This window comes from Charadrius vociferus, unplaced genomic scaffold (genome assembly GCF_000708025.1).
Source record: "Charadrius vociferus isolate BGI_N301 unplaced genomic scaffold, ASM70802v2 scaffold337, whole genome shotgun sequence".
In the NCBI taxonomy this organism is placed as follows: domain Eukaryota; kingdom Metazoa; phylum Chordata; class Aves; order Charadriiformes; family Charadriidae; genus Charadrius; species Charadrius vociferus.
This window is the reverse complement of record NW_009649049.1, coordinates 243,412-255,843: the sequence shown is the minus strand read 5'-3', so window position 1 is coordinate 255,843 and position 12,432 is coordinate 243,412. Positions and strand designations below refer to the sequence as shown.

Here is a 12,432-nt window from a genome sequence, read left to right as displayed (position 1 = left end):
TTAAAAAATACAATCCAGAATACGAGCTTAATTCAGATCTTAACTTGTCTAATATTGATATTGAGAGTGCTTTTAGATGTAGTATTTTTTCTGTTTTTTTGTTTTGGTTTTTTTTTTTTTTTTTTTTAAATAAAGTAAGTTGTCTCATTCTTGTTGCTCCTTCTAAGTGTGCACACTGTGAGCTGGGGTAACATGTAAGCTTGTGGCACAAGTAATTGCCCCAAACAGACAGACTTCTTAGACAAGAGAGAATTTGATTCCAGAGCAGAGAGTGAGACTTTGGTTATTTGTACCAAAAGAATGTCCTTAGCCATACAAATTCTGGTTTGAGAGCCTCCTCTCTTACTGAATGAGCCTGGCCTCAGCTTGAAGGAAAGAAACATTTTAAAATGTGGTGGTAATTTGCTTTATTTTCTGGATTTCTAGGATCATTCCTTTCACTTGTGCTTGACAGCAAGAAAATGGTAAGACAGCCTCTTTTTGTCCTATCATCCAGGATGACAGTAAACTAGTTATCTAGGTTTTTTTCTATGGTAGGTGGAGAGATGAACACATGCCGCGTGAGTGCTTTGTCCTATACTCATGTGGTGCCTGAGGTAAGCGCAAGTCTGCTGCAGTTACAGGATCATGCAGTTCAATGAAAGTTTGAGCCTTGGTAGGTTTCTTCAGTGTAAATTAGCCTGTATTATAACTACTATTCCTAGACATGAGTAAAACTGCACTACTCACACATTAATTTTGCTGCCCATTTATACCAATAGTCAGATCTGCATTATGACTGAAATAAACCCAATTGCTCTTTAAATTTGCAAAGTCGCCGGAACAAACATAGGGCAGCCTGGATTCTGCCCCTTCTCCTGCTTCATTGACCATAATGGGAGCTGAGATCTGACCAACTGCACCTCTGCCAGCCCACTCACAGGGAAAGAATTGCACTAGTAATAACTGAGATTGAAGACAACGAGGTTTTATGATACAGCTGAAGACTTTGTAAGGTTCACAGCATCCTTACTACTGGGTGATACACAGAAGGGAAGCACGGTGGATATTCAAAACATGGGAGCAGCTTGTGTAGGTGAAATTCAGAGCACGTGAAGAAGAGCTACCTGCTCAATCTCTGCCCATAACAAAATAGATCGAAATGTTAATCTAACAGATACATATTTATAGAGAGAGAAAGAGAATTTTTGATCTACTGCTAAAGAAGTTGTTTGTTTTTATAAGGTAAATCAATTGACCTTATTCTGTGTTCAGAATTTGCTGGAGAACAGAGGTTACTAACAATAACCCCTGAAACATTCAAGTTTGTGAAATATTGGTGAAAGTAATGTTCAGGATAGAGTTTGCAGCCACCAGAGGGTGATGTGAACCAGAAGATTTGGACAATATTGAGTTCTCAGTAACAAGTGTATTTGTGTTGTTGAAGGCACAAAACACTAGCTGCCATTTGATTGGTTTTGTACCTTTTTTTCTGCAAATTTTTTGGCTTGTGCTTCACAGTTGTCAAGGGAGAAAATTAAATGTGGTTGCCCATGTGGAAGAAATTATGGACATTCTTATATATTTGCAGGATGAAGCTTGCAAATGCTTATCTAGAAATCTGTTCAGCACACAGGTGAAAGGCTGGATTTCACAGGACACGAGGCTGAGCATGGTGCTGCAAGACTTGCTTTGCAGTTCAAGCTCCTGGATTTCACAGGACACGAGGCTGAGCAGGGCATGGTGCTGCAAGCAAGACTTGCTTTGCAGTTCAAGCTCTATCACACAGCTCATTAGGACCTTCACCTTGAATACCTGAGAACAGGTGGTGGTGGCACCACTTGAGTTTTCCAGGATATCATGGTGACAAAAAGGAATGGATACAGGAAAAAAAAAAATTCCTAAAATTACCCCTTTTAGTGATCTTTCCCTGGCTCAGTTGTCTTGTCTTTGCGCCCGTGTTCACAAGCAGTCTAAAGCACCTTGGAAACTCCTCTTCATCCTCACTACTACTCCTTGCTGGCAATAGAAATGCTCCTTTCTCTTCTGTTCCTTGATCAATATGCTGACTTGGAAACAGCTTGTTTTATAGATGATTTGTGGAGTTTTCTGACTACCTGCCCTACAGGTCTTGAAATCAGCTATAAATGTCATGTATATTGACTTGTCCCATTGTCTGTTCCAGCTCAGGAGACCTGGATGTGCGCTTGGGGTTTAATCTGTGCATGGAAGAGCAGGAGTTCCTGCGGAAAAGGAAGAAATACGTTGCTGCTGCTCTGAAAAAGATTCTTCATTTGGAGGAGGATCTGAAAGAGCACGAGGCAAGCCAATACAATCCCTGGTAGCGACCCTCTCTGGGGATTGGGGACTGGCTTACAAATTGAAACTACAAATAAAAAACCAACTTATTTAATCCTGCTGTTCTGGGGCAGGCTTGGCCATTGATGGCAACAGAAGAGCAAAAGAAGTAGTAGCTGGTTCATATAGCAGGGTGGGGAATGTAGGATAAAGCCTTTACAGCCCCCAAAACTTGTTAACAGCTTCTCAGTTCAACCCATTCCTGTTTATTCTTGATATTGCTCATGGGTCTCAGGAGGAAAATTTATAGTGGGCAGACACAGAACAGCTGGAAGATGCTGCCTGGGAAACAGTATGCCTAAGCTCAGTAACAGAGACAAGGTGGTGGTCATGGCATTTGTAAAGGATTTTGAGGGGAGGAAGCAAAAATTTTCACAGAGGCACCTGAATAAAAATATTTTGGGTGGTTTTGGCAGCAGAAAAAGCCTATTGTTGGGAAAACTGACTACTAGAGTAAAACTATCAAGCTGGAAAAGAAGAGTGAATCTTACAGCATTGTTGAGTTGTATAGATGAAATAGCTGATTAAAAGTGTAGCTTTATCGCTGAAGGTCCTGCTGGTGCCTCCATAATTCAGTCATAATTTTTGGAACTGCTTATGTCTAGTTGGCTTGTTGAAAATCAGAAAAGTACAGACATACCAACGAGAATCCTTTTTGGCTGACAACTAAAAGAAATAGTGCTGTGGATAGGGTACAGATTTTAAAAAAAATCATATTTTGGATTTCAGAGCAGAGAATAATATAGGAAGTAAAGTTTTCAAGAAAACTGGAATGAACATTTTTACATAGCTGTCTAAAAGTTTACTGAAGCGCAGAAAAGTGTTTGAGGTGGTAAGACAAAAATAGTAAGACCAAAGCTATTTTTTGAAAAGGTCTAATTACTCTGGCTCTACTATTCATGTATTTAACTTCAAAATTGTGGAAAAAAAAAAAAAATCCCTCTCCCTTGCCAAATGACTTAATTTTTTTTTTCTGTTCAAATGTATCATTACAATTTTAATTCATAATGAAAAACGTTAGAAAAGGTAAACTGCAAAATATAACATCTTGAAATTATTCTAATTTTAGTTAAGATGATCAGTTTTTTCTTCACCGTTTTATAAAATTTCCTAGATTTTAAGTTCTTATTGAGTTATGGTAGGAAGAACATCTTTTTTTTTTTTTTTTTTTTAATTTCATAAATTGGGAGAAATATTTTCTTCCAGCTCTATTTATTGACTTTAGAACAGCAGGTCACTTGATGAAATTAGAAGCTAATATTTAAAAGGTATACATGGACATTTTCCATAGGGCATGTAGGCATCCATACAACTCAAGATACTAACGGAAGCAAAGGGTGTACTTCATCAGAAAAAGATTAAGAGAAGAATAGTCTGTCTCTTCTATTACACTTGGACCTTAGAGGAGGGGGGGGAAGCCCTATGGATGGCTGTGCTTCAGGACATAAAGTAATTAGTGGCCTGAGGCCAGGAAGGCTTCAGCTATTGTGTGGTCTGGCTGATTACAGGGTTCCGTACGTTCTTCTGAGATACTGGTCATTGTTAGAGGCGGAATCATGGATCCCTAATCTGTTCCGGCATGGTAAATCCTGTATTTTCTGTGATGGTTTCTAATAATACACTTTGAGAAGAATTCCAGGGTGATGAGGTTGATTTCCAATTATATATTAAGTAAACAGCCTCCCACCCACCCGACCTGTGTGGGTAGGATAAAAACCTTCCCTCTCCCATCAGTCACGTGGTGGCAACAGAAGCCTCTTGCAACAATCACGTCCTTTTTGCAGGAAGTAACATCACTGTTTCTATCAATGCGTGTAACCTCTTATCTGATTTCTGCAGCAAGAAGGATTGCTCGTCTCTAACATATGCATGGCTTTTGCTCCTTCTGCCTTGCTGTGTTAACAGGTGCCAGTGGTGGCCATCACGACAACTGGAGGAGGGACAAGATCGCTGACAGCGATGTATGGCAGCCTGCTGGGTCTCCAGAAACTCAATCTGTTAGACTGCATTTCCTACATTGGTGGTTTATCGGGTACCACATGGTGAGAATGACCCAAACAAGGTTTATGTTTGCACTCTCTTTGCTTAATACCACTGACGATTTGTACAGCACCATGAGCTTATATGGCATTAGTAAATCAAAAAATCAAAAGATTTCCATTCTCCCCACAATTTCCTCTGTGTCCACCTAGAGCAAAGAAACAAAACATACTGAATAAGAGATCGTCACATTCATCAGCTGCTTTTGTCACCACACTGACACAGTCTATGCCTGATATTTTCATGTAAATGCTCTATTACCTTTTCATATTTTATCAGTTATACCTTAGACTGAATGCAACGAAATTGACTTTAGACTGGAAATTGAAGAAAGATGGGAAGAAGAATTTATGCCTGCCATTTGCTGGTTATTCTCACTTCCATTTTGGATTTAGAGTGCATCTCCCTCTGGTAAAGGGTGTATTTGGGGCTAGTGGAATTAATACTGTCACAGACAGTCCAACAAACGATGTCAAGTTACTGACCTTGGAGAGGTGGCAGCTATGGCTGCTCATTATAAAGTTCTCTCTTCTCCCAGTGGCCATACCACAGATGAGGTCATATTTAAAATAACTTAAGTATTTAATCATGTAGGTTCCAGGTAGCTCCACTCCTCTACACCTGTTTGGAAATGGCGACAGTTGTTTTGCGCTGAATTGTGTGTCAGTCCTTTGTATTAGTCCAAACATTAACGGCAGGTTTGTCTAAGTATTTGCCAAAATTCTTTTAAGTTCTCTGTATGTATGTGGAGATCTGAGTGCACCTGCCTGTGTTACGATTTCAAGGAGACAAGTAAGAATGGTCGTACCAGAACATGCCCAAGACCCAAGAACTGCCCAGTTCTCTCAATGGTAGGAGCCAGTAGCACATACTGGCAAGAAATACAAGACTAGAATGAACTAGTAGTGACAGCTCCATAGAATACTTCCCACATTCCAAGAAACAGATTTTCTGAGGTCTTGTGGAGTCTTTGTATTTGATAGCCTTGGGCAGATTTTTTTCCCCTTGAATTTCTCAGATGATTTTTGCACCCACATGAACTTTTATCATCAAACCTGGGAAAGCTTGGAGGTTTTATTTGCTCTTGAAATGAGAATATTTCAGGTGTGTTTAATTTTCAGTTGTGAACCCCATATGAATTGAAAAACAGGCAAACATGTTGCACAAAAGTTCTTTGAAGCCAAACCACAGCATTAGTTCTCTTTCATTATTTTCTTCTAATGTTTCTTCAGGACAATGGCAAACTTATACGAAGACGCTAATTGGTCACAAAAATATCTGGAGGATGCAATCAAGGACGCTCGCAAGCATGTAACCAAATCCAAGATCTGCTGCTTTTCTTTGGATTGTCTTAAGTACTACTATAATGACCTGATGGAGAGGACTAAAGAAGGACATAACACCTCTTTCATAGACCTCTGGGGGCTCGTCATTGAATCCATGCTACATGATAAGGTATTAATCCTCTTTTCCAGAAACCTAATGAACTTCTATAGCTATAAAGGAGAAGAAAATAAATCCTGGGATGCCATTCAGTACTACTAATGCAAATAATTAGCGGGTGATTAAATTCTGTGTATTCGGTTCCATTATTAAAACACTACTCTTGCTTTAAAGTGCGGTTGACCTTGAACTGAAGGAGCCATGGCATTGCAGTCAAAAGTGTCATTTCTTCTCAAAGAAAGAATAATCCTGAGAAAATCTTATTTTGAAATGTAAACTTTGGGCATGAAATATTCTGACTAGAAGAGGTATTTAAAAATTTCAAATAGTTTACTAGCATAAATGAATACACGCATTTATAAAGTGACAGTTACAGACTGCAAATGGAGATGATTCAAATAGCAGGAAAGACGATTCTGTAGATACGCTATCAAATTTTAAGAAAGAGTGATAGAAATTTTGATGCTTTAAAAATAGTATAACTAAAGTAATTTCCTTCCAGTTTATGTTTATACAAGGAAGTTTTAAATGTGCAGTAGAATATATTCTTGCATATGAATATACTTGCAAAATATATTAAAATATGATAAACTCTGTTCCCTGAGATCCAGCCAATGAAAGTACTTTGCCTTTCACTTAGCCACATATTTCTTTCTGGGAATGTTTTTTTTTCTCGCTGAATCTACAGTCAACCTCTCTGCATATCTCAAAATCCAAGAACCCATATATGGTGTAGCTGCTGCTTATGGGATACTTGCCAAGTTTGAAATATGCCATGGCAGATATTTCTGCATAACCTGGTGAGCTGAGAAAGGGAAGGAGAACCTGGATAAAGCTCGTAATTCACACTATATTATTTCAAGTGCAAGTTGTTTTTCACTTCATTCCATTAACTTTTTTTAATCAAAACCAGAAAGATGAGCATAGACTCTCAGACCAGCGGCACGCTGTGGATAATGGTCAGAACCCGTTGCCCATCTATGTGGCCATCAACCTCAAGTCCAGCTATAGTGCTCAGGCATTCAGAGGTAATGGTTATGATCCAGATTTCTTAATGCCTTTATAATTTAAGTACTCTGAACTAAGACTAAATGCATGTAATCTGCTTTAATAGTACAACAGTCCTTTCATTCTAATAGCAAAAAAAAATTTAAAATTTCACGTAATAGTGACTAACACTTAGAAATAAAAAAATCCAAACACGTTTAGTCTTTAGAATTTGAGTTTTCTACACTGCCTGGAGCAAAAATATATTTATACCACAGAAGGTGCCAAACTCACAATTTATCCTGATCCCAAAACCTTGTAAAACCCCTGTATCTTATGATGGTTCATGGGGTCTTATTTTGAACAATTAAGGAGAAAACTTTGAGTTTTCTGGTCCAGTGGCTGGAGAATCACTATTTTCTCTAGTATTAATTTTCACAGTGTTTGTTTAATATGAGCAGCTGAGTACATGACACCAGGTGAACGCTAAGCTCTCTGTCACTGGTGCTCTTAACAGAACAAGTTATAACTGAGCAATGCATGCCTTTGGGTAAGGTTATATGCACAGAACACTTATGTTTTCATTTAGAACAGGGCTTTTCTGCTGAAGATTGCTCTATCAAAAGACGTATATTTTCTCAGGGCAATAGTACTGCTATACCTGGTGAAGAGCATATTATGAACTAGCCAGAGTCTTTCTCCTGATTTGTTCCTGTTCTCTAGTACTCTTCTGTTTAGCAAAAGTTAACACATTATTGTCTTTTCATGATCTGGCTGCTGTCGCCATAGAGTGGCTGGAGTTCACTCCTTATGAAGTCGGTCTCCTGAAATACGGAGCGTCTATTCGCGCGGAACATTTTGGAAGTGAATTCTTTATGGGAAGGCTAGTGAAGCGGCTCTCGGAGACTCGGATCTGCTACATGCAAGGTGACTATTGCCTAGAGGGAAAGGTGGCCTACTCGAGAGGCAATTGGAGCGAGTGAGCATGTTGTGTGTGGTGGACAGCCCTGGAAGGACACCAGCAAACAGGTCGAACAGGTGTGAATATGCATTAGCAAGGACATACTTAGGAAGTATGCCTATGGAGATATCCATCCAGACAGAAAGGAAGTATCCGAGGGGAAGGACTGAAGGTATGTGTCAATTAAAATTCTTCCAAGACTACTCCATCAATGAGTTTCTGTTCTCTCTTTCCCATTACAGGCATGTGGAGTAGTATATTTTCTATAGATGTGATGTATGTCTGGAATTTGGCAGCTGATTCAGAGGACTTCTGGTGCAGATGGACCAGAGACAGAGTAAAAGATATTGGTGAGATATTTTATGTGTTTTTTTTTTTTTTTTAACTACCAGTATATATTGCTTATATTCTGTGCAGAGGTCTGATGCCTAAAGACATGCTATCAAATTCAGGGAGAGAGATGAGGAAAACAAAGCAGAGCTGTCAGCTGAGAAATTTTTCTGCCTGACTCAGAACAACTAAACTGTGCTCCTTTGGCAACGCTTTGGTAAACCTACGCCTTTTTCTAAAGGACATACAGACACAAAACCAGTCTCCAGCAGATGTGAAAAAATAAGGTTGTATTAAGAACATATCTTAAGATTGTTAAGTTAGGATATGGTCCTCCTTGGCCACTAATACTGTCAATAGAGAAAACATCTCTTGCAGAGGGCTGTTTTCTCCACTGAACTGCCCATGGAGAAAGCTCACTCTTGCTGTTAATTGCACAGGGAACCCAGAGTGATTGACCTCCTAACTTAGCTTATGTTTGCAGCTGGGTGATATTCACATGCTTTCTGAAGGTTTCCTGTTCAAAGGCCAATGTTGTCCTGTTTGTTTTGGGACGCGGCTCTCCGCTGCACCACACGCTGCAATAGAGGTGGGCATCATTTGAGGAAGCCTGGAGTGGGAGGTGATGCTTGCTGCCTGCAGGTAGCTGTCATTTAATTCACTGTGTAATGCTGAGTTTTATTTGGTAGCATAGACCTTAAAGGCTTATAACTATGTTTGATTTACCTTCGGAGTGGGGGATGGCGACAACTGTGTTTATAAGTTACTCCATTTTTAAAAATATTGATCACTTCACAAAACTGTCCTAAACTCAGAACAACTTCTTTCCTTCTTGCAGCGGAAGAGCCCTTTCTGTCCATGAATCCCTATGAGGTAGACACGTGTCTGTTCACTCCCTCGAACGCCCTCTCCTCTGCTCTGCGAGATGTCTTAACAGGACGCCCAACCATTGCACAGTATCCCAATTTTATCAGAGGCTTCCAGATGCATAGCAAGTACCTGGAAAGTGAAGGATTTTCTACCTGGAAAGGCACAGTAACGCAGCATGTTTTTCAGTAACATTTTGAGAAGGTTTAGGTTTGGGAATTCATTTAGGGCTTCCAACGAGGAGGAAGAGACAAGACTGACTTATTCTGAAATTCCACTTCTCCCTTCCACAAATGGAAGTTGTGGAAGCCAGATTTTAACGGCATTTCATTTTGGGGGCGGGGCTGAGGAATGAAATTCAGTTTGGTTGTCTGGGAGTTGTGTTCCAGTGGACAAGATGAACTCAGCCTGAGGAGGCAGGAGGGATGTCCCCTTTAGGGCCAAAGCTGCTTGAGGTGTCCAGGAAGGAAGGAAAGAAACATCTGTCATTTACCCCTGTAAATCAGCGCTGCTAGTGAGTCAAAGGAAGGCAGGGAAAATGGGGGCAAAATTCTCCATTCTTCCCTCTTTAACTTTCTGCAGTGGAGCAGTCAGTCTTGTTTTTTATTTGTTATAATGAAAATGTTTGTGTTTCAGACACAGTGATAGACTCCTTCCCAAATAAACTGATGGAAACAGCAGATGATGAGCTCTCCCTCGTTGATACTGGTTTTTTCATCAATACCAGCTACCCACCACTTTTGAGATCGAAGAGGGAAGTAGACGTCATCCTGCATTTAAATTACAGTGGAGGGTCCCAGACACTGGTAAGAAAAGCCATCATATCTGTGATCTTTTTCCTTCATGGTCTTTTGGTCTCTAGCACTCATCAGTTAAACCAACTAACTTTCCAGTACTGGAATGGGAATTAGATGATTATTATATGATTTATTTTTTAGATTATTAGGTGATTTATTTCTCAGTATCTAAGAAGGATATTAGAAGACGGTGATGGATGTAGGCATTTTAAAATCATCAAGGTCTTCACTGCAGTGGATCGAAAGGCTTTTGAAGAGCTGACTAAGGAGTGCTCTGGAGCTCTGATACTGATTTTGGTTATTCTTGAACTGAGCAAGTTAAAGAGGCAGTAGAAAGTCCTGACAATATTTTAACAGATTAAGTAGGAAAGCCTATGTGTCTCTGGGTCTGTTTATCTCATATCAGTCTTAGGGAAATGTACTGGCTGATGCCGGACCTGATTAATAATGAAAAATAATATAATTAGTGTTGCATACATAATGAGAATAACATAAAAATGAACACAGGCTTGTAGTAAATATAGCCGTTAAAGTTGGGGTTTTTTTCATGAGGTCATAAGGTATGTTGATAAATGTATTTGTTAATCGGGAGTCATTATCAAACAATCACAAATCATGCAGAGGACAGAAAGATTGGGAAAGTGGTAAATAATGAAGAAGTCAAGACAATGACGCAGAATAATCTGGACTGATCTGTTTCTTCTCCATTCTTTCATTTTCTTTGTCTTCCCCTTCTGACCCTGCTTCATCAGAATTATAAAGTCAGTGCTCTGCCTTTTGGCTCATTTACAAGCTCAAAGAAAGTGACAGTTCTCTTGTTTTGCCTAAAGCAATGCAGAAAATAAGATAAGCTGCAATGTCTGGCATGGTTATGGCCGTTTCTGTCTGAAACTTAACATCTTCCCAGAGGAAGATTCATGGTAGCTGCTGGAGTTAAAAAAATCCAAGTCTCTGGATATTTTTTTGAGTTTTGATTATTTGTGTTAATTTCATTTATTTCATTCATTCATCCAGCCTCTGGATCAGATTGCAAAGTACATCTCGGGACAAGGAATCCCATTTCCCAAAATTGAGATAAGTGAGGAAGACAGGGAAAACTTGAAGGAGTGCTATGTGTTTGAAGATGCTGACAGCCCACAAGCTCCAACAGTGCTCTTTTTCCCTCTAGTAAATGACACCTTCAAGAAATATAAAGCTCCTGGTGAGTCATCTGTGGCTAGAAATTTTAATAAAAAGTCACTTGCCTGGTATGTCATCTCCATTTCATATCTAATGTCTCACTGTCTTCTCTGCCCTTCTTTCCAATGCTGGCATTATCAGTCTTATCACTGACAAAACTAACTGGTCTGTGTCAGTATGTCTGAACTGTGAGAACTCCAGAAGCTTTCCTAATACTCCTAAAACTCCCCAAATACATACAGCAAGGGTGGCAGGTCCTCAACACAAGCTGTTATACTCTACAAACACGCACTTGTTGTGCACTGCTGCTTGCAAACAAAGACAGAGGCAAAACCTACTGGAGGTTTTGGCAGTAGCCCATTCATCTGGGTTTTGTTCACATACTTAAAAGTAATCTCCCAGATGGAGGACTGAGTGAACATAGCTCTATATTTTTAATATGAACTATATCCTCTGCCCGAGTGCCATCATTTCTCCTGGACTTTCAGTGAGAGGGTTGTTATTTCATCCAGTACAAGAGTATCTTGTTTTCCTTCTGCTTGCACTTTTCTAGTTTGGGTAACAAAGACTTTTATGTTGTCCCATCAGTGGTCTACAAGCACTGCTGCTGCTAATCAATGTTGTTCTCATTCCCAGCTGTTTGGTTTTACATCACTTTTGAACAGAGGCTTGATCCAGAGGCTGAAGAATATGGTGCTACTAGACTACTTTTACATCCCTCCAGCAAATCATATCTTTCCCTCCAAATGTCCCTTTTCTACCCATAATTACTTAAATGACTGATATGAGCCACATACTGCAAGAAAACTTTATTGGTGCATCTCCTTGTGGTTTGTTCCTCAGGTGTGGAAAGGACTCCTGAAGAGATGGCTGAAGGCAAAGTTGATGTCTCCACTATCCTCTCCCCATTTACGACACGGGAGGTGTGTTTCAGTGAAGAGAATTTTGACAAATTGGTGAATCTGACTGATTACAACGTCCTGAATAATGAGAAATTGATAATTCGGGCCTTGCGCTTGGCAGTGGCACGGAGGAAGCAGCGGAATTATTAGTCACTACCTGCTAGCTTTAACCTTCCATGTGGTATTTCTTGAGTTGTCTGTTATCTGGTGAAATTGAGATGTTTGATACTTGGCAGTGTTACTTGCCGTAGAAAACACATCATCCTGAGGACATGCTGGACTCCAATTAATCCTATTTATGTGACTGTTTAGACAGACAGTTTGGAATTTACCAGTGATTTAATCCAAAACAAACTTCAAAGCAGCAAATCTGTGTTTAGTTTTGTTACCTTGCTACTTTACCAATTGACATATATATTCTGTATAAATTAGTGTTGTGTAAGATAATAATGAAATATGTAGCACATTAAAATGTGAATCAAACCAGTATTTACATGTTTCTTTTCTGTTTGGCAAAAGAGCAATCTCTTGAGCTGGAATTTCTCTGGCAAATAGCGAATCCATTATGTTGGTCTTGCTTATCTTAATT

General features: G+C 39.5%; 1 protein-coding gene across 1 annotated transcript in view; it reads left to right on the top strand.

Annotated features, from left to right (window-relative positions):
• Positions 1-11,993, top strand: part of LOC104289068 (cytosolic phospholipase A2 epsilon-like) — a 32,937-nt gene extending 20,944 nt beyond the window's left edge. Inside the window, exons 10-20 of the mRNA XM_009887959.1 lie at positions 427-464; positions 2,165-2,300; positions 4,243-4,379; positions 5,610-5,832; positions 6,734-6,848; positions 7,597-7,734; positions 8,011-8,118; positions 8,937-9,128; positions 9,602-9,771; positions 10,777-10,963; positions 11,785-11,993. Coding sequence (XP_009886261.1) covers positions 427-464; positions 2,165-2,300; positions 4,243-4,379; positions 5,610-5,832; positions 6,734-6,848; positions 7,597-7,734; positions 8,011-8,118; positions 8,937-9,128; positions 9,602-9,771; positions 10,777-10,963; positions 11,785-11,993 — 1,653 coding nt within the window. The remainder of the gene's footprint in view (positions 1-426; positions 465-2,164; positions 2,301-4,242; positions 4,380-5,609; positions 5,833-6,733; positions 6,849-7,596; positions 7,735-8,010; positions 8,119-8,936; positions 9,129-9,601; positions 9,772-10,776; positions 10,964-11,784) is intronic.
• Positions 11,994-12,432: the final 439 nt, after the last annotated feature.